The following is a 19199-nucleotide window of genomic DNA, read 5'->3' on the forward strand; positions in this document are numbered from 1 at the left end:
TAGTTAGACTTCGTTATGTAATAAACCGGATTCCTTTGGTTCACTCTTACATCCCAATTCCACCTCCAGAGAAGGGAGGGAGAGGAAAAAAGTGTCCTGTTTTCAAGAATGAGAAGTCTGAATTCCTTCCATGTGTTGAGAGAACTCCTCTAGTAAGACGTTGGCCATTTTCCTGTCATTTCTGAACAACATGTTCCCAAAAGACAACGCCACTCTAACCTAACAATTCTCATGTGGATGTGCGTAAGAATGAGAAAACCTTTGGGGCTGGAATGACTCAAAGCAAGTGAATATTACAGTGTTTATATAAGAGAGAAGGGAGTGAATGTTGTGTCAGTAAATTCGCCATGTTAGCACAATGAATGGAAGTGGGAGGTAGGACATACAAATCCCTGTTAGGATAAATCACACAGAACGAGACTGCTAAATGACAGCAAGAATGAAATAAGTTAATAAGGAACGGGTAACACTTGACGATAAGGTTGCATTTCTTAAGGGAACTAACAGGAACAACTTTATTGGCATGAACTATTCATAAACAGACTAAAAAGTGCTGGAAAAACTGCCTTGTACATTGTACATGCTATTTAATGCATTTGTTAATAAATACAACCTTATTGTAAAGTGTTACCAAGAAATAAAAGACAAAGAATAAAAAGGAAAAACAAAGTAAATGTTTTATGACGGGGTTATAAAACGCACACAGCCGCAGAGAGGGAGGGGCTAGAAACAGATGAGAGGAGAAAGAGAGCGAGAGAGAGGCGAGGTCAAGTAGGTTGAAAGCGATGTGAAAGTAAGGAGAGCGCTGAAAGACAACATCAGGAGGGTGGGATATCGGTGTGTGCGCATATATACAGTAAAGCAGAGCGACGACTCAACAGAAGGAAGAGATTTATAAAGTGATTTGAATGAAAATGAATCTCACAGTGATTCTTGCGGCTGTGGTGGGATTCAGCGCTCTGTCCTCGTGTAAATCTGCTGACAATGACACAGAACTGCTCATCACAACACCTGATCTCTCGCAGGTAAACACTTTGCATTTCTCGCATGAAAAATGACGTTTTATGAAGTTGGCACATTGTACATTTATATATGAATACAATTAATGATTGATTTACATGAAACCATATCTTTGTAGGGTATTGCATGCTATAACTTTTTGGATACTCGTATGATGGTAATAATAAATGATATATTTCAAAGTACTATGAAGTACATTTGACTTCAGAACAGGGTCTTCAGCCTTATATATTGTATCAACTGAAGTGCTGCATTTGACAGTATAACATTAATGATTATTTATGCGTTTTACAGAATTGTATCATTAATTGTAAAAATTCTGCAAAACTTTAGATTAGGGTCCAAGTGGAGAATGAAAACTAAACTAAAAGTGTGACCAAAATTACATTTTAAAGGGATAGTTTACCCGAAAATCTTCTGCTGAACACAAAAGAAGATATTTTGAAGAATGTTGGTAACTAAACAGCATTGGCACAAAACCACAATTCTCAAAATATCGTATTTAGTCTTCCACAGAAGAAAGAGTCATATACAGGTTTGCAGCTACATGAGGGGGAATAAATAATGACAAACTTTTATTTGTGGGTAAACTGTCCCTTTAAGTTGTGGGAGGCTGGTAAACAGAACATTTACACTTTAAAGTCAAGTTACTATTGTAATCTAATTTAACTCATTTCTCCTAGACACTTTATAAAGTGTAAGCACTGGGAGTCCATTAAGTAAAGTAGTCATTGATTTTTGGTTGCTAAAACACATCACATTACTTCAGGTTATTGCCTGTGACTTCAAGTGTGATTGTGTGTGTGTTTTCTGCTGTATCAGCTCAGGGTGAGTATGGTTTTGTTTGTTGTTAAATTCTACAGGCCCGAGAGTTCAATGAGGAGACTTTGATAGGTCGAGGAGATACTCCAGACATCATAGAACCTGAACCCACCACTGCCGTCTCAGACACTGAGAGCACCTACAACTACATCTGTGAGTTCTTCCATCGCCACCACTCCAGTTTTGCCTTTTCTATATGTATTACAACCATTTCAGATGAGTGTCTGTAAAATTCCAACAAAAGCAAACAAAAGTTACAATTTTCTGCAAATAAATGCAAATGAACTATTTTTATTTGGAATCTGAGAGAAATGTTGTCAGTAGTTCATAGAATGAAACAAAATAATACAATAATAATTTGACTTAAAGCCACAATATGGAATATTTGGACCGCTAGATGGTGCACTTTCGAAACAACAACAAAAGGCAAAGCTAAATGACGTTACGTAGGAGAGTGGAATTATGGGACATGTCGTTTTAACCATCCAGAGGCGTATGGAGATCGCCCATCATGTTCACGGACGAGGTAATGAATGAATTTTATTTTGTCATCGTAATGAATTAGCTTGCAAGAAACGTGGAATGTAATGCTACGTTAGCCCGCGACTGATATTGGACTTTGTTAACGTTAATTGATTTGGTAGCGTAATGCTACACAGTTTTACGTGTTTAAAACAGTTGTCGTTTAAAAAGTAAATTTGAACGAACCCACAGTATTTACAAGTAACGTTACTGGCTACATATTTTTGTGCGACATATACTGTATTTCATAGGGTGCATGAGTATTTCGTGTCGATATGCGACAAATACAAGGGAGACAAAATTATTTTAAATAGGAATTTCTCTGGATTTGCACATTCTTGGGAACATTTGGGATAATGTAAGTACACAACCGCATGAAATACATCACACTGTGAAAGTGATTTTTGGATATTTCATAACAAAATGATTCCATATTGTGGCTTTAAACACATATAATACAAAAAGTAGCCTAATTTTAAAAAATCTGAAAGTAACTGAGGAGTTTCTTAATTTTTTCTGCGTCTGTATGCAAGTAATCTAAATAATGAATAATAATCTCAAGAACACCTTCTGTTTGAACTTGCACAAATGAATGTTGTATGCATGACCTGACAAGAAACCAAGTGAGACTAGTAATATTTTTATAGTCTAGGCATGTGAATTGCAATCTTAAGCATGTTTCCTGCCTAAAAAAACTGTGAAAACCAGTCTGGACCGGTTGTCTAGTCCAAGCTGGCCCTCCAGGTTGTCCAACTGGAGATGGTTTTCTAGGAAATCAGCTAAGACCAGCAAACCACCTTATGCTTTTTGTAGTACTTTCTACATGAAGGCACTCTTAGAATCCATACACTGTATCATCAACCACCTTGTCTCCAAAAACTTCCCCACTGAGTCTTTTCATTCTGAGGAATGCGGCAGCGTCGCAGGCTAATGAAAGACTCGATTCACTTTGTCTGTTTTTGTAGTGTCTAGACTGGCAGCGATGGATCAGGCCATCCACAGGCTTAATGTTGGACACTACACGTTAGACGTTAAAATGTCACAATTGATAGAGAGAATGTCACGCCTTGACAACAGACTGGGCGACACGGAGGATGCCATACAACAGGTCTCATCCTACTGCAAAGACAATCGCAAAGAGATCGGACGACTAGAGGGTTAGTGTGCTCTGCACTCAACAACACTCAAAGAGCAAGTCTTCATTTACACTATAGATTAAAATATAGATTCCACAACGGTTCATAGTGGGGGTTCTATAAAGAAACTTTAACATCGACGGACCCTTTCTGTTGCACAAGACAAGGTTCTTTGTGGTGAAATAGTTTTAGCTTCTCTTTGTGAGCTCTTCAGTTAAAAATACCACCATGTGGTCAGTGCCGATACCCTAGTGAGCGCCGTGGTGACCCAAAGGCAAGTCCTGGGTCCTATTCCACTTTGTCATTGTGTGTCGTTTTTGGTCCTCTCTACATTGTGCTATTAAGACCAAAAATTAAATAATACTAGATTACCCTGTCAGAGTTGATTTTGCGATTACAACCGTCTGGATGTATATTGTCACATATGTCATTAAAGTGACACTACAGAACTTTTGCTCACGGATTCCCCATGTTGTTAATAAGTGCAATTGTCTGTTTGCAATTTAGTGTTATGCTTGTAAACGATGACTACCAAACCAAAATAAATATTTTATGGTCAAAAGTTGCTCATTCCTTAGTAAATGCACGTAGACTAATGTTATCGGTCTCTGTAGTTACTATGCTAGGCACTATTCCCATAGCGAGTTGAGTGTAAGTTAGTGATTGCACCTATTACACAAAGGATAACGCCTGGTCCATTAGCACTTTAGCTGCTATGTAGCTAGCATGCTATGCGCTAACAGCTAACAACCAGCTGCTACCTCAGAATCTAGTTTGAGCTATTAGTATACCCCACGGGAGCCAAAAGATTGCTTTAGTACATGCAGTTTATGAAGTGACATTATGTAACAGCGGTTTCAGCTTAGTCAACAAATTCACGTGTATTGCACTGCCCACGTGGAAGCTTATTCAGCAACAGTATTTACGACACTGATAACAGACAATTGCGCTTATCAACCACATGGGGGAACCATAAGCAAAAGTTCTCTAGTGTTGCTTTAAGAGTTGTTCTACCACTGAAATCATTTAAGAGAAATTATTTGTAGGTCGAAAAACCACAAAGTGTTGCTTTAAAGTTGACAAGTAAGGTTGTTACCGCCTTGAGGTTGATCATCTTTAGGTTTGTAAAGACAGGTGTCAACACGAACCACAAACCAGGACTAAATGTATCTTTTTTTTTGTGCAGACCAAAAGAACCATAAAGATCGTACCAAAGTACTCTAAACAGTCATGATCTTTACACACATGTGCAGTACTTTGTTGAAACGCCATTTAACAATGACTGATTAAACCAATTTATGTTGTTTCAGGCTGCCAAAAAGGCCGTAAAATCGGATACAAATGCGTTCTGGTTTACCGTATGCATGAAACCTACGCGGAGGCATCTCAGAAGTGTCAGGAGCGAGGTGGACGCATGGCTATGCCTCGAGACCGCAGGGAGCAGGAAGCTTTAGCCGAATACGTCAAATCAGTCATTCACGGTAACTGGCCTGTGTGGCTTGGGATCAACGACCAGCGTTCTGAAGGACTTTATCTGTTTGAGGACACGACCCGCGTGACTTACTTCCAGTGGAGGAAGCACTTCCTGTCCAGCCAGCCGGATGGCGGGAAACGAGAGAACTGTGTCTCCATGTCCTCAGATGATGGAGACTGGTGGGACACGTACTGTGACAGACGCATGTTTTATCTTTGTGAGTTTGATGTCTGACCTACAAAATATTCCTAAATGGAGCAGCTCCGTCCTCAACTGAGGACTTTTTCGATAATGAGCAGCTATTCACAGTATCAATACAACTGTTGAAGTGATCAGAGGAGTTAAATGTGTAGTTCACAAAAATAAAAATTCTCTCATAATTTATGCAAGAATTCATATTTTGGTGAACTATTTTTTTAAAGCGACTTGAGAAAAACGATCCTTTATTTGTAATAACAGACAAGTTTAGAAGAATTTAAACATGCAGAATTATTTGATCTGTCTGAAGGGTGTGTGTGGTTCTCATTTCCCATAGTCTTGACATTACAATATTGCTGATTTAGACTTATTTAAGACCATAACAGAAAGTTGTTTTTGTTCTTCTGAAAAATGGAGAGAGTTTGGTTTGTTGTTTTAGATGGTCTGTTTTCAAAGATTAAATAACTATTGAAGCAGGTTTAAAGCAAAAAGACGTGTTGACAGATATCAGTCTAGGTGAAACCCTTTATTCAACACAGTAATATCAGTTATATATTTCATATTTGATCTAATTGTAAACATTAACCCTTCATTACCCTGATCCTACAGAAGTTCATACGTCTTGTAAAACAGTCAAATAAAGTTAAGAATCTGATTTTATATGATCGTGACTCTTGTTAATGTGTGCAAAGTGCTTCTGTGTTGACTCAACAGATTTGAAGCTTTGATGACCAGAAGCTGTAAATTCCCATCAGAGATGACTCTTCATATGAGTTCAAGTCATATCTTCATCCATACAACCTCTGGACGAGCTCCGTCTCTGTGGAGTCAACCTAACAACACAAATATCAAAGTTAGAGACGCTATCTTCATCGCTCATGCACACTGTGTACTTACAATTCTTTAAAAGGTTGTCTGTACTGTACTCGTATGTACTGCAAATGTTTAGGTTTTTTGTTATAATTTTGTCCTTATTTATTCACCCTCATGTCGCCTTATTTCTACCCCCGATGGATTTTTCAGTTGTTCATTTTAGTTCCAAAAACAAAGAAAGCCATTAGGGTTTGACATGAGGGTGAATAAATAATGACAGAAACATTTTTTTTTTGGCTTAACTATTCTTTTAACACGGTACTCTAAATTTTCATTTCAATTTCAGTGTTTTAACATTCATTGTTAACCGAGTCATTTTTGTGCCCAAATCATTCAAAACAAACTAGACAACTTTCCAACTTACAACAGGTAGCCCCGCCCCTAACTGATGCCATTGGTTAAACCACAAGATGGCCTATTTAAACAAACAGGGCGATGTTTTGAAAGCAGCACAGAGGCGCAGTTTTGACATTCTTCACGAAACTAACTTACTTACCGAATAATTCAACTCAACTTTATTAATATAGCGCTTTTGACAATTTTCATTGTTACAAAGCAGCTGTGCATAAGACATATTGACTATAAGCAAAACAATTAAAGTTGCACCTGTAAAAACAAGGAAAAGGTGAAAACACAGAAGACAGACATACCCACATACAAAACACTCCCTCCACACACACAATATCCACACATACTAACACACATAGACATAGACACACACACACACAGACACAGACAAGTATGCACACACACACACAGTGAGAGCACACATTTAAGATAAAGTGATTAATTGACCTGAATAACTGATATACCGCAAAGTATTTAAACAGAAAAAATAAACACTGCATTTTTTAAGGATGAAGTGCTTTGGGCCGTATTCTCAATGGAAAACAACAGCTTTTGCAACTCAGTGCCAAATCGAGTGGCAAATTAGTTACATTTTGGCCATGTTTCCAACTGGAAGAACGGATTCTGAAACTGGCACAAACACGAAAAGATATAACATTTCAGGAACTGGAACTTCTTATCAAGATGAAAGGGGGAAACAAGACCTTTTTCAGCCTCTGCAGGAATTAAGAAAGGCCTGCATGAGCAGAGACGGCGGCCAGAATCTGTGCGGCTGATGGTCTGTCCACTGGGCTTATACACCGGTAAGAAAAAATCACTTTACCACCTTCATCCAGCACAAAATCACCACCCATCTGAGAGAGAGAAAGAGGTTTTAATTTATTTTCAAGAGTCCTAGACTAGGAGGAGACAGATGTTCTTTCAAGTGTTATGCAGTTATATAATATTAAAAGGAATTTGTTGTTATGGATTCACATGACTCATAGTCTCGAGCAGCCAGACCTTTGACTCAAGCAAACGGTCTGGTGCGTTGCGTTCTACAGCTTAAAGATAGCAGTATATTATTTAGTCAAAAGACATGCACGAACCAATGAGATACAGAAAGAAAAATCTGCTTACTCAACCTGATCTCACAGGAATATGGTGGCTAATTTGTATGAATTTGTACGATGTGAACTGTACAAAAATGTACTATTAGTAGATAAAAGCAATACTGAAGCCCCACCACTAAACCTAACATCACTGGCGAGAAAGCAAATCGCACTAAAACGTACAAATAATATTAAAATTCATACGAATTAAACACCTAGTAAAAAGACTGTGTTTACTAGCAATACAATTTTAACACTCCAATTACAATTCCACAGTTTTTTACAGTTACTATCACTAATTTACAACATAAAATTTAACACTATCAATATAACAGTCCGATTAAAATCCGACAGAAAATTATTCACACATATTCCTGATAGCACACATCTGGGAGACGTCTATTTCATGTCTGCCGCCTTTACATCTGCCAAGCGTATTTTTTTATTGTTTGCTCATCTGCAATATATCTCTGAGATGTCTGAATTTTTTACGTTTACATGTAATATAGACATCTAGAAGATGTATATGATTTAGAATGTATGTAAAACTGCCCTTTCTAAGATGTTTATCAGATGTTTTTACACAAGATGTTTTCAAGATCTTAAGCAGACATCTTATCGACGTGGGCTTTCTGGGATAGTATCGCTTTGTACACTAGAAGATTTGCAATAATGAATTCTATAAATACAATGTATTTATTAATTTGCCTGTATTTCATGATTTCTTAATTCCTTATTTCTAAACCGTTTTTTTCTTATGTTGTTTGTTTAATAATGTGATTTCTGTAAATCTACTTTGCAACAATGCAACATTGTGAAAAGCACTATCAAAAAATTTAACTGAAATTTAATTGAATTTGAAGTTATCGTGTCGCCTTGATTTGAATATTCGAGGGCAGGACGACCCTATAAAAACATACAAGTAAATGAGTAAGCTGCGTTGTTACGGATATAAAGGACTATAACATTTCTCAACCGATTTCAATGGTTTACTATCTGCATGGTAACAAAAATGTCTTGTCAGTTGTCAAAACTCACGCTTGTCAAGAATTAAAATTGGTTTAAAAATGTGCACGTTATTGTACTTTTAATCTAGAAAAACACATCTTACCAATAGGGAGGCTCAGAGATGACTTATTTTTGTATGCAAAACCTGAAAGCGAGTTAGCAATTTAGGACTTCCGGTTCCATCGCTCCAAAGTCTATGGGTTTTTTTAACGGGTTTTTGGTAAATCGCCCGAAATAAGATCTGTGGTAAACAAAACCTCCAAATATTTTCACGTTTTATTCTATGACATAAACACACCAATTGTGACATAAAACACAACAACCTGTTGTGATTTTTTAAAGGGCTCATCGGATGAAAATCTTTTCCGCGTTTAAATGCTATAATCAGGTCCCCAGTGCATCTTCCAACTCAGAAAACGTGAAAAACAAGAACCCAGTAAGTTTGTTGTGGTGTGCCTTTCCCTGCAAGCATGTGAGAAATCGAGCCGTACAGATTTCGCTCCTGTTGTGACGTAGAGGGAGTTCAAGTTCAAGTTCATTTTATTTATATAGCATATTTACAACAGCCACCAGGCTGACCAAAGTGCTTTACAGAAGAACAAAATTTTACTACATATACAGAAATATACCATACCAAAATCTAATACAACCCATTAAAAAAAGGCCATAACATTATAGTCAAAAATTTAATACAACCCATTTAAAAATTTTAAATGGCCATATCACAGTTGTCAATACACTAAGGCTGCCGCCATTGATGTTTTCACAAGCGACAGCGGTGTAAGTGACGCCATAGCTAAAGTTCGTGGACAACATGCAAAATGTAATGTAGTTGGCTGCACAGACGAACACAAGTCTTTGTTTAGAGTCCCAACCTCGGAAGAGACAAGACAGGAGTGGATTTATTTTATTTTTAGTGGAAATCCCTCAGAAACCATAAGTAAAAACCTGCTTGTTTACACGAATCATTTCAAGCCGGAGTGCTATTTCAACCTGGGACATTACAAGCAGGATTAGATTCAAATTTGTTCCTCAAGTGGGATCGAAATCAACTGAACGAGACAAAGCTGCCGATGTAAGTAATATTTATCAACAGTCTGAATTAAATGTACCGTATATATAGGAGGATAACGTTAGCATATGTTGGTTACACTGTGGTTAGTTTCATTTTAAACGTCTCAAATCATTTGTCCTAAGGCTAAAAAATCCATCACAGCAAACAGAGCATACTAGTTATGCTCTCACGTTGTGTGTATATAACTTGTCAATGACAAGTGCTTAAATCCACGTAATTCCGCTGAGATCTGAGGGTCATACCATATCATACCAACTTGTTCAAAGTGCTCATACGATAAACCCTTTAAAGCCTTATTGTGTCTTGTGAAACGGTGGTTGCTAACAAGTTGCTTAAATCGACTACTTCCTTTGGCGGGGACGTTAGACATCATCGCGCATATAAATCTCACAAATAATGCAACATGGGCACAAATCTCTTATAATGTAGATGCGGATTCATTCACGGAGTAATTACTAGGGATGCACCGAAACGAAAATTCTCGGCCGAAGCCGAACATGATGTGAAACACTTGGCCGAAGGCCGAATAATACCGAACACCGAACATGGTTTTTTGCATTTTTTCTATTTATTAAGCCATTTTTTTCACTATTGCACAAACTGAATAGTCAAAATGTGCTTTTTAAAATTTGTCTTGCTTTTCAATAAAATACAATACAACTTATAAAATTGAGCAAAACAAAGTAAATTCAAACAAAAAATTGAGCCTGTGAATAGCCTATATTAATTAGGCCTATAACTGACTGCTAAAAGAATGTAATGTAAGTTACTCTGTACCCCTACAACAAAACACTTCATTAAAAAGTGTCATTCCACATTAGGCCTATAAGCTAAAAATACAAATAAACTAAAACTGTTGGATTATATTATAGGCTACATTGCAAAATGATTTGAGAAAAAAAACATCCAATGCAAGCAATTCTGACTGATGCTGACTGACAACCATTTCAGTTCTCGTCTCTCCTCCAAACTCCGCCCACAAAAGCTGAATGTTCTCTCAGAAGGTGCATTCGTGGATGCACCGAACATACTTTGACAAGCTGTTTAGTACAGGGGACTGAGTGCACGCGACGACTGTATGATGTCAAAGGATGTCGCGAGCGGCGGGGCTACTGTCAGACAGCCCGCTTCCGTCTGAAGTAAAGTTACCGACCGGTAAAGACGCTTTCATTCGGAAATTTACTTCCGTGCGGCAAGTCCCATGCTTTGTCTTCACTATCACGATAATTCCTGGTATTTGTTGCGATAACGATAAAAATGACGATATATCCATAACGCCATCCACCGCTGTTTTTTGCGTCAAGTGATAGTAGCTGCATGTAGTCTAGACCCTCAGAAAAACTAATATTATCAAAAAGTAAAACTTACCCCAAATCAAACAGCCCCTAAAATATACCTACAGTATTTTTGTAGATATAAAATATAATAGTGAGATTCGACTTCAAAAGGTTGTAGTAAAGAAAAGTTAAATGAACTAAAGCTCAATAAACACATCATGTCACACCTAAAACTGTATATATTCTATTGTTGGGTGGAAACGATCGATCGCATCACGCTGTCAATCACTCTCTCTTGAACTGTGTGAACCTTCTCTTCTCACAGCAACATACACTGAATCTGTCTATGACTCGCGCTACAGAAAGAGAACAGAAAAATGCGGATAAAAGAAATCTAATTAAATAATCCATTTAAAATAACGTAATACAAACTCGCATTTGTACTGGATGTAAACAGGCGCTATGAAAAGCACATGTGGGCGCGAGCTGCGCACGGGATGCTCCGTTCATACTGTATATAACAGGCAAGAAATCATATTAAACAATTTGTTAAATTGTTTAATTTTTTATTAAACAATAACATCTAACGAATGTTTAAATAAATACTTTTAGCCAAACTAAATGTTGTGGTGTAACGTATTATGACTATCAACGAATACTTAACAAACGAATGAAATAAAACGAAAGTGAAACTAAACATCAACTCGGATGCATCTACAGTGCCAACCTAAACGAGATTTAGAGCTCGTCTTTTAGTGCAAACTCTTTCTCAGCTTCACGTCCGCCCTCCGCTATACCCGTTTTCGCTTCACATATGAGCTCTGAATGAGTCTAACAAAGAAATACGTCATCAACTAGAATTTATCGTTTATATCGCGGGAAGACTAATTCCTATCGTGTGGGGAATTTCTACAGGTATATCGCAAACGATATAATATCGCCAATCCCTAACAGATACCCAAATCATCACCAACAAAAGACAGTAGTTTTTTTAAGTGTTGTGAAGTGAAACGCGAGCATTTTTGATGTTCGTTTCTGTTCAGTCCGCTCATTTTATTGTGTTTAACTACAGCTGTCTGTCGTCAGTGGTTTTGTCTTGCATTGGCAGCAGGTATGTGTTAAAATATCAAACTGGAGACGGTATTCTATCGGTTCTGGCACTCTACAGCACAACATGTTATTTTAAACTCCTAAAGCTTAAGTTATAGTCGTGCGTAGGACCTACGCCGTAACCTACGGCGTAGCCTACATACGTAGATGACGCCGTCGTGAACATTTATGGTTCTGCGTTGAGAGTATGCGTCGTACTGCAATTACACCGCCGAAACGCTAGATGGCTCTTTGTGTTTTCACGGGTTTGCTCTTCTTCGCCGATGTTTTGTGTGTATGTTAGTGTTTGCAAGCGATGGAAGCTGATCGCATCTTAACTGAGTTGGAGCTGATCGAAGTAGAAAAACAGTTACTTTTAATTAAATCACTTCAACAAAAAGCTAGAAACCAGAGATGTCGATGCTCGCCATGTTGTTCTTTTGTGGACTCTGAACTTGCCGGAAGAAGACGCCAGAGAAGAAGACGCCAGAAATGCGTAGAAGGAAGTACGATGCTGCCAAACCGACCAATCACAGCGCTTGCGTTCCGCGTAGGGTCCGCGTTGAGTTGACGCGTTGTTACATTTTTGGAGAGGTGCGCGTCAGGCTACGGCGTAGGGTACGCGGCTCTGCGTAGGCTACGCCGTAGGTTACGGCGTAGGTCCTACGCAGAAGTAAAAATCGCCCATAAGGGGCCATTCAGACAGAACGCATTTTTCCATTCCAATGCGCTACCTTCCTATTGTTTTTCTATGTAAACACGCGTTTGACGGACGTGCATGACCATTACTCTCGCGTCGTTTGAAGCGCCTCGCACGCTTGCGCTGCGTTTTTAATACTCCGTGTCAAATTAAAAAAAATTCAACTTTTACATGCAGCGCTGCTCATCAATGTCAGTTCCAAGAGCAGTGAACCAATCAGAAGAATTTGGAGGCGGGGCAAGTGTTGCTTCTGTTTACAGTAGCAAGCTGGCATGATAACTGTTTTATTTGACGGCAACATGGCGAAGGAGGCGCTCATAGTGGCTGTGTCCGGATACACGCGTCTCGAGACCCTCGCGTTCTAGGCTGCGCTTCTAAAAAAAGCATATCTGAGCGCTGCGTCTCGCGTTTTTACACGCAGAGACGCGTTCTGTATGAATGGCCTCTTATGTAGCTGAATCTGTGCTGGTTTGTATTGGCCGCCTCCAGTTTTCCTTTTGTTTTGCCTCCAGCTAATGCCGTGACGTCGGCGCAAAAGGGGTCTATACGGTAGCAATGATGTCATATGATTCAGCGGTCAATGCGACGTCTTTGTACATCTATGATCTGAGAGACATTTTAAAGCCATCCATCAGTTTTTGTTTTTACATTCCACTTACAGACCGAGTTATCAGTGTTTGTGCAGTATCTGGAAGAGAGTGTGTGAATGTCACCTGAAACAGATCGTCGATGAACTGTGGTGGCACCTCAGGAAACGGTCTGTTCATCGCCAGCAATTCAGAGTAGTGAAGCAGTGACTTAAACTTCATCACCTTCGCAAACGACGAACCCAGACCCAATGTTCTGTACACCTGTAACCCACACATTTATACTTGGCGTCAATGTCTCCATATTTGTTTGTCATAAATCATTATTATTAGTCACCTTTTATGTTTGTCACAGGGTTTTGCTTCTAAAATCTAAAAATCTGAAAGTATTAAAAAAGTGCTCGTCAACGTTGGCAACGAATGCAAGGGACGTGTAATAAAGTAAACCTCTTCATAATTCTCCAAAAGTATAGCGAGGACATTCATCTGTTCTACGAGGACAAACAACGCTTTTGTCAGAATAAAAAGTGCTCACCGCTCTCTCTTCATCAAACAGCATGTCAAATTCAGTGCCTGTCTGATCAAGCCAGAACGTTGCCCCTTCCAGACACCCATACGAGACCACCAGCACCCGCACTGACTGAGCTTCCAGAAGATTCTGTAGAAGAAAGAATTGCGAACAGAAAACAAAGCTGTGTCGATGATTCAAACAACATGCCGTGGATGACTGTATGTATTTCCAGAAGTGTCAGGTTCTCTTACCTTGCTGTTCTTCAGCTCAGTCAGGTGGTCTCGTCATGGCTGTCATCCAAAATGTCGAAGTAGAACAAGTAGGAGATTCTCTCCCTTGCCCAAGTATTGACCCAGCGACACATTCCTGCATGAACACAAGACGCTTATTTTATCATCCCTAGAATGTCAAGACAAGACAGATGAGATCTTGGGCAACATGTATGAATTTATGATTATTAAATTGAATTGGTTGTGCAGTAAGGATGCTGAATTCAAAACATTCACGCCAGTTTTTGCTACCCGGTTCTGGATTATTGTTTCCTCTGAATGTAAACATGATCAGTACGTTTCTCTCACTCTTTGGTTTGGACGTGTACGAGCCATGTATCTGAGCTCAGCGTCTGGGCTGCAGGACAGTGTGAAAGAACGGTGTCGCTCATTTGCATCTGAACATCCAGACGTTTCAAAAAACTGTCCCACTCCACCTGTCAATCACACAAACACTCACTCGCTATTGTTACACATGTTTAGCATCGTGTCAAATGTGGTCAGACAATAGAATGACTTACTTCCAGCTGCAGAAAGCTTTCAACATGATCCCGCACTTCAGCTGTCCTGTTGAATTGAGAATTGATTTGGTAAGGGATAATGTACAGTAAGTCGCCTATTATTGCTAAATGAACCCTGAAAAGGTGATCAGGACCTCGGTGTGAACCAGATTTTGCAATAATGAGCAGGTGATTGTACATTATGCAATAGAAAATACTAGGGATGTAACGGTATTGTAAATATCGAAGTATCGCGATAGCATTTTTTTTTCTCGATACTATCGTGGTCGCATGACGATAGATCTTCCAGGTAGAGTGTAGTTTTTTCAGCCGAATGGAGCGAGTTGAGGGAAGCGGGAACTACAATTCCCATCAACCCATGCGTGCCCATCATCCTCTGCGCTCTGCTGCCGCCCGCTACAGATCAAGTTGAGCGAAAGTGGCGGATGCCGCTAGTGGCATAGAAATGGATTTACAAATTGTTGAAGCTAGGGCTGGGCGGAATGACGGAATATTCCGTTACCGCGGAATAAAATGTCAACCGTAAGAGATTTCTCTATTCCGTGTATTCCGCGGAATGTAAATAAGTAGGCGTGGTTAACTCGGCGCGCTGCAAATTAGGCGCTATTCTGAAAAAAACGACTGAATTAATCCACCCGTAACAAATGAACGTATCAAACATTCTTTTGACCTTCTTTCAGTCTGTAGTTTAGTGATCCGCTCCAGTCCGGCGCTTCTCTCACCCGCAGTGCTCGTGCAGGGATCTGCGCCAGCATTTAAAAAAGCTCATTCTTAACACGTATTTCAGAAGTCAGGTTGTTTTGAAAACCTGTTAATAGTTTTATAAAGTTTAACTTCAGTCGAGCCAAGCTGAAACTTGCGTTGAAATGCGCTATGATGTTTGCGAGCGCGTGAGCGCTTTGATGTGACGCGCTTCTACCTCCAGTTTTGGGAGACGCGTGAGGAGTCACCAGAGACTCGCAGTGCAAAAACAAGCCCGAGAATAAACAAACCTAAAGACAGAGAGTCGCATCACACTAAAAGTGCTCATCTAATAGAGAGTGAAGAGCGATAAAGACCTATTTACAGACCCCATGAACACCAGTTTAGTCATATACTGTACTCTCATTGTTTGTGCATATTCATACTTTATTGTTATATATGTTGTCTATCTTCCTACTGTATACATATGATATAGCCAGAAGATAAATATGAATAAATAATACATCTGATTATCAGAACTTAATTTGATATCTTTAGTACATTTTCATAACTTACCTACATTTTAACTATGGTGAGCATTTAAATGAACTGTAATAAATAAATTAGTTAAATCAATCTAAGAAAAATGAGGTATAAAATATAGAATTATAATGGGAGATTGTTTCATGAAATATATCGTTACCGTGAAATAAAATTACTCATTCCTTGAAATAGATTTTTGGCCATTCCGCCCACCTCTAGTTGAAGCTAAAGCGAATTATAAATCGCATGTGTGGAAGCGTTTCGGTTTTCCCGTAACAAGAAACGAGAAAAGGTGACGGACAGACAAAAAATAATATGCAGACACTGCCAGACTGCGGTGAAGTACAATTCGGGGAAAACGACTAATATGAAGAGCCATTTGTTACATCACCCCGAAAAGTTTCATGATGATACGACGAGAAAAAAAATAGCAGTGAGTGAAGCAGTGAATGAGGCGAGTACCTGACTGGTTGTGAGTGGTTAAAAGTTGACAAACACCTCAAACTTTTTTCATTTCAATTTTTTCATGTTTCATGTTCTCAATTTTTATGTTATTAATTTTTATGCTATTATATTACTGTTCTTTGCACTTTAAAATTACCTAATCTAAAAATAATAAATGTGATCTTTGTTCAGTCATAGTTTAATAAACACTTATGCCACATTTTTCCAAGTCTTCATTTGTTTTGTTTTTTTCCTGCACAAAATTCAATAAATATCGTATCGTAGTCTTCATATCGAGGTACTATCGTATCGTGAAATGTTGATACCGTTACATCCCTAGAAAATACATATAATATTTATATAAATAAATGTATTTTTGGATGGTATTCGAAAAATAAGGTCGTGGGGGGACATAAAATACATGAAACAATAAATAAATTACCTGGGACGATAATCAATTTTAGCATTCACTATACAAAATTTTAGTGCTCCAGTCTTATTAAAGAGCAGTTTCAACACAAAAGGACGTTTTTAAATATATACAGGTATGTGTTAAATATATAAAATACTTCAGTGCACTGCAATGTACAGTCAGAACACACTCAGGTTTTTACTGTTTTAACACTTGTAATAATATTGACATATTTCATATAAGAAATCATCATACCCACTGAAAAAATTGTTCCCATATACTTTCTGCTTCCTTCATGTTCTTCACACCTAGGCTAAAAGAAAAGTAATATTTTCATTTTATATTATTATAGGATAGAGTTGACTATGCACACAAAATCCACATGTACTGTATCCCTAAAACGTTTAAAGATAACATATACCCACCTGTCAAAAAACTTGGCCTCTGCTGACATCAGACCTAATAAAACGCTCATTTTCTGATGGGCAGTTTCTAGCGAAGAACCACCTAAAGCGCGCGCACGCACACACATACAAACACGCACAAGTTTACTACTAAATGACAACGAAGTACGCTTAAAGTGCCGTGTAATAGAATTCATATATGCAACAATGTTATTTGCAATCGATACATTAAATTAAGTCCATTTTCCATTCCCTTATACAAATCACATTAAACAGTTCATTGGATTGATAGATAATGACTGGCAAACTTGCACAAGTTAAATGAGAAAAAACGTTAAATCTCAATTGTTTTGTACCTTCCGCGATGTCCTTCTGTACATTCTCCAGCAATGTTCTACCAAAAGATATCAGATCTTTCAAAGCTCCAATAAGGAGGTTTTGTTTTACTGCAACAGCCATTATGTGTTTGCACTTTGTAACACACTCGCGTGCTGTAGTGTACACATCCGTCATTCTGTCGAAACACACTATTGGTCCATCAACTCCAGCGCTGGGAAAAGAAACGCCTACCACGTGACATCAAGTTCCACAGCAGTGTATATAATAATATTAGCAAAGAGAAACTAATAGAAATCGAATTAAAACGGGGGAAAATATCAAATTGTATCTGATCAATGAGAGAAAACATTGAAGACGATAAACCCTGCCCACTTACAGACAAAGTTGTTGTTGGCACCTCTTTTCTACTTTAATTATTTTCTACTATAAATGAACGGATTAAATACATTTTCTAGACCATAATGTTTCATTTTAAATATATATACATATTTTTATTCCCTCGTTTTCATTCTCTCCCAGCTGACACATGACGTCCCGGTTACGTAATGTATTCCCCTGTGCCCCGCCTGCTGTGCACATTGACATGTAACAAATTTACTGCCAGTTTTTTTTGTTACATGTCAGTAGTTTTACAATATAGGATATTAACAGTTTCAAAAATAAGAATAATTTGGGCCCCCCAGTAGCTACGCCAGATAACAGTTTTAACTTAATTTACTATTGGTTTGACCATCAAATATACTCTCTTTGGTTGTTATTATGTTTGCTAATATGCATGTCACTTTCAATCCAAACAGTTAGCTTCCTCAGCATTTTACATTTGTTTTTTTCATTACATATTTCGGATTTGGGGTTAAAATCAACATGAAACGGAAGTTGCGATTGACTTCTTTTCCGTATCGTGACGTATATCCGAGTGAAATCCGGCTTCTGAAATGAGAAAAAAATGTAGGGCGGGGCTTTATTTTGCCCTTCCCGTTTTGATTGGTTTGTTGTAGATTGGCCCTGGAAGGGAGGGCTAAAAATGCCTGGCCATTGGACAGTCAGTATAATCCTACCTCTTTTTTGTTGCTTACGTCATGTGGTGAAGAGTTGTTGTTGAGAGGAGTTTATGTTTTTGATTAAAGATTACAAGTGCAAATTAATTTAAAAAAAAAAATGCTGTCCACAGATAAATCATTTATAATGATCACTGCACTTAGAATTTTCCTGTTTGATTTCATGGTGACTTTAAAGCCTTTTTATATGTTTATGTCTCATATGTACAAGATCATGTACAATTTGCACACCCTTTTTACTGTATTTAATCTTAGATTCAGAGTGCAACACATGACGCAAGTGGCTAAACATCCAATATTTTACAACTTTTGTTGACCGACGATGCAAAGTACAAAACGCCGTTTTAGATGAAAAATGTGTCATTTATGTGATTGATGTAACGTAATTCGCATTTAAAAGTGTGACAAGACAAGAGACAGTAACGGAGCCATTTTCAGCGTTTTATTAGGGATAAGATTAGTAATAAATGTGTGCTATTGTGAATTAATTAAATGATACCAAGTACATTCACCTCATTAAATTATTTACAGACCTTCACTAAAACATGGGAAACTCTGTTTATAGATTGTGGTAAGCCTATAAAAAGTAAAAACGTATTTGCAAATTCAACATTTAACAATACATACATAGACAAACACTTTTTCTTTACTTATAAGTCTCTTTATTCCATAGTTTCCTTTTGTTTTTTTCTATTTACCAAGTGTCTACAACCTTTATAAGATAAGTCCATGTCTGGTCTGTGCTCAGAATTAAAAGGGACAGTTCACCTAAAATTAATGAAAGTAATGAAATCATG

General features: G+C 38.1%; 2 protein-coding genes across 2 annotated transcripts; one reads left to right on the forward strand and one right to left on the reverse strand.

Moving 5' to 3' along the window:
* Window positions 1–290: 290 nt before the first annotated feature.
* On the forward strand, window positions 291–5978 carry clec11a (C-type lectin domain containing 11A). Its single transcript, XM_057352809.1, has 4 exons — window positions 291–1025; window positions 1884–1995; window positions 3330–3521; window positions 4811–5978. The coding sequence occupies exons 1-4, from the start codon at window positions 909–911 to the stop codon at window positions 5206–5208; spliced, it is 819 nt and encodes a 272-aa protein (XP_057208792.1). The 5' UTR covers window positions 291–908; the 3' UTR covers window positions 5209–5978.
* selenol (selenoprotein L) lies at window positions 5894–17488 on the reverse strand. Its single transcript, XM_057352808.1, has 10 exons — window positions 17362–17488; window positions 17027–17108; window positions 16861–16914; window positions 14522–14567; window positions 14310–14437; window positions 13983–14097; window positions 13756–13878; window positions 13347–13484; window positions 7098–7247; window positions 5894–6005 (listed from the first exon to the last, which is right to left on the reverse strand). The coding sequence occupies exons 1-9, from the start codon at window positions 17462–17464 to the stop codon at window positions 7119–7121; spliced, it is 918 nt and encodes a 305-aa protein (XP_057208791.1). The 5' UTR covers window positions 17465–17488; the 3' UTR covers window positions 5894–6005; window positions 7098–7118.
* Window positions 17489–19199: the final 1711 nt, after the last annotated feature.

The sequence above is a fragment of the Triplophysa rosa genome, linkage group LG15 (assembly GCF_024868665.1).
Source record: "Triplophysa rosa linkage group LG15, Trosa_1v2, whole genome shotgun sequence".
NCBI classification, from domain to species: Eukaryota; Metazoa; Chordata; class Actinopteri; order Cypriniformes; family Nemacheilidae; genus Triplophysa; species Triplophysa rosa.

Excerpts from the sequence above, each read along its gene's own strand:
- clec11a (XM_057352809.1), top strand. The coding sequence starts at position 909 with ATGAAAATGAATCTCACAGTGATTCTTGCGGCTGTGGTGGGATTCAGC. Across the intron at positions 1,026-1,883 it reads CAACACCTGATCTCTCGCAG|GCCCGAGAGTTCAATGAGGA; the intron begins GTAAACACTTTG and ends TAAATTCTACAG. Across the intron at positions 1,996-3,329 it reads GAGCACCTACAACTACATCT|TGTCTAGACTGGCAGCGATG; the intron begins GTGAGTTCTTCC and ends CTGTTTTTGTAG.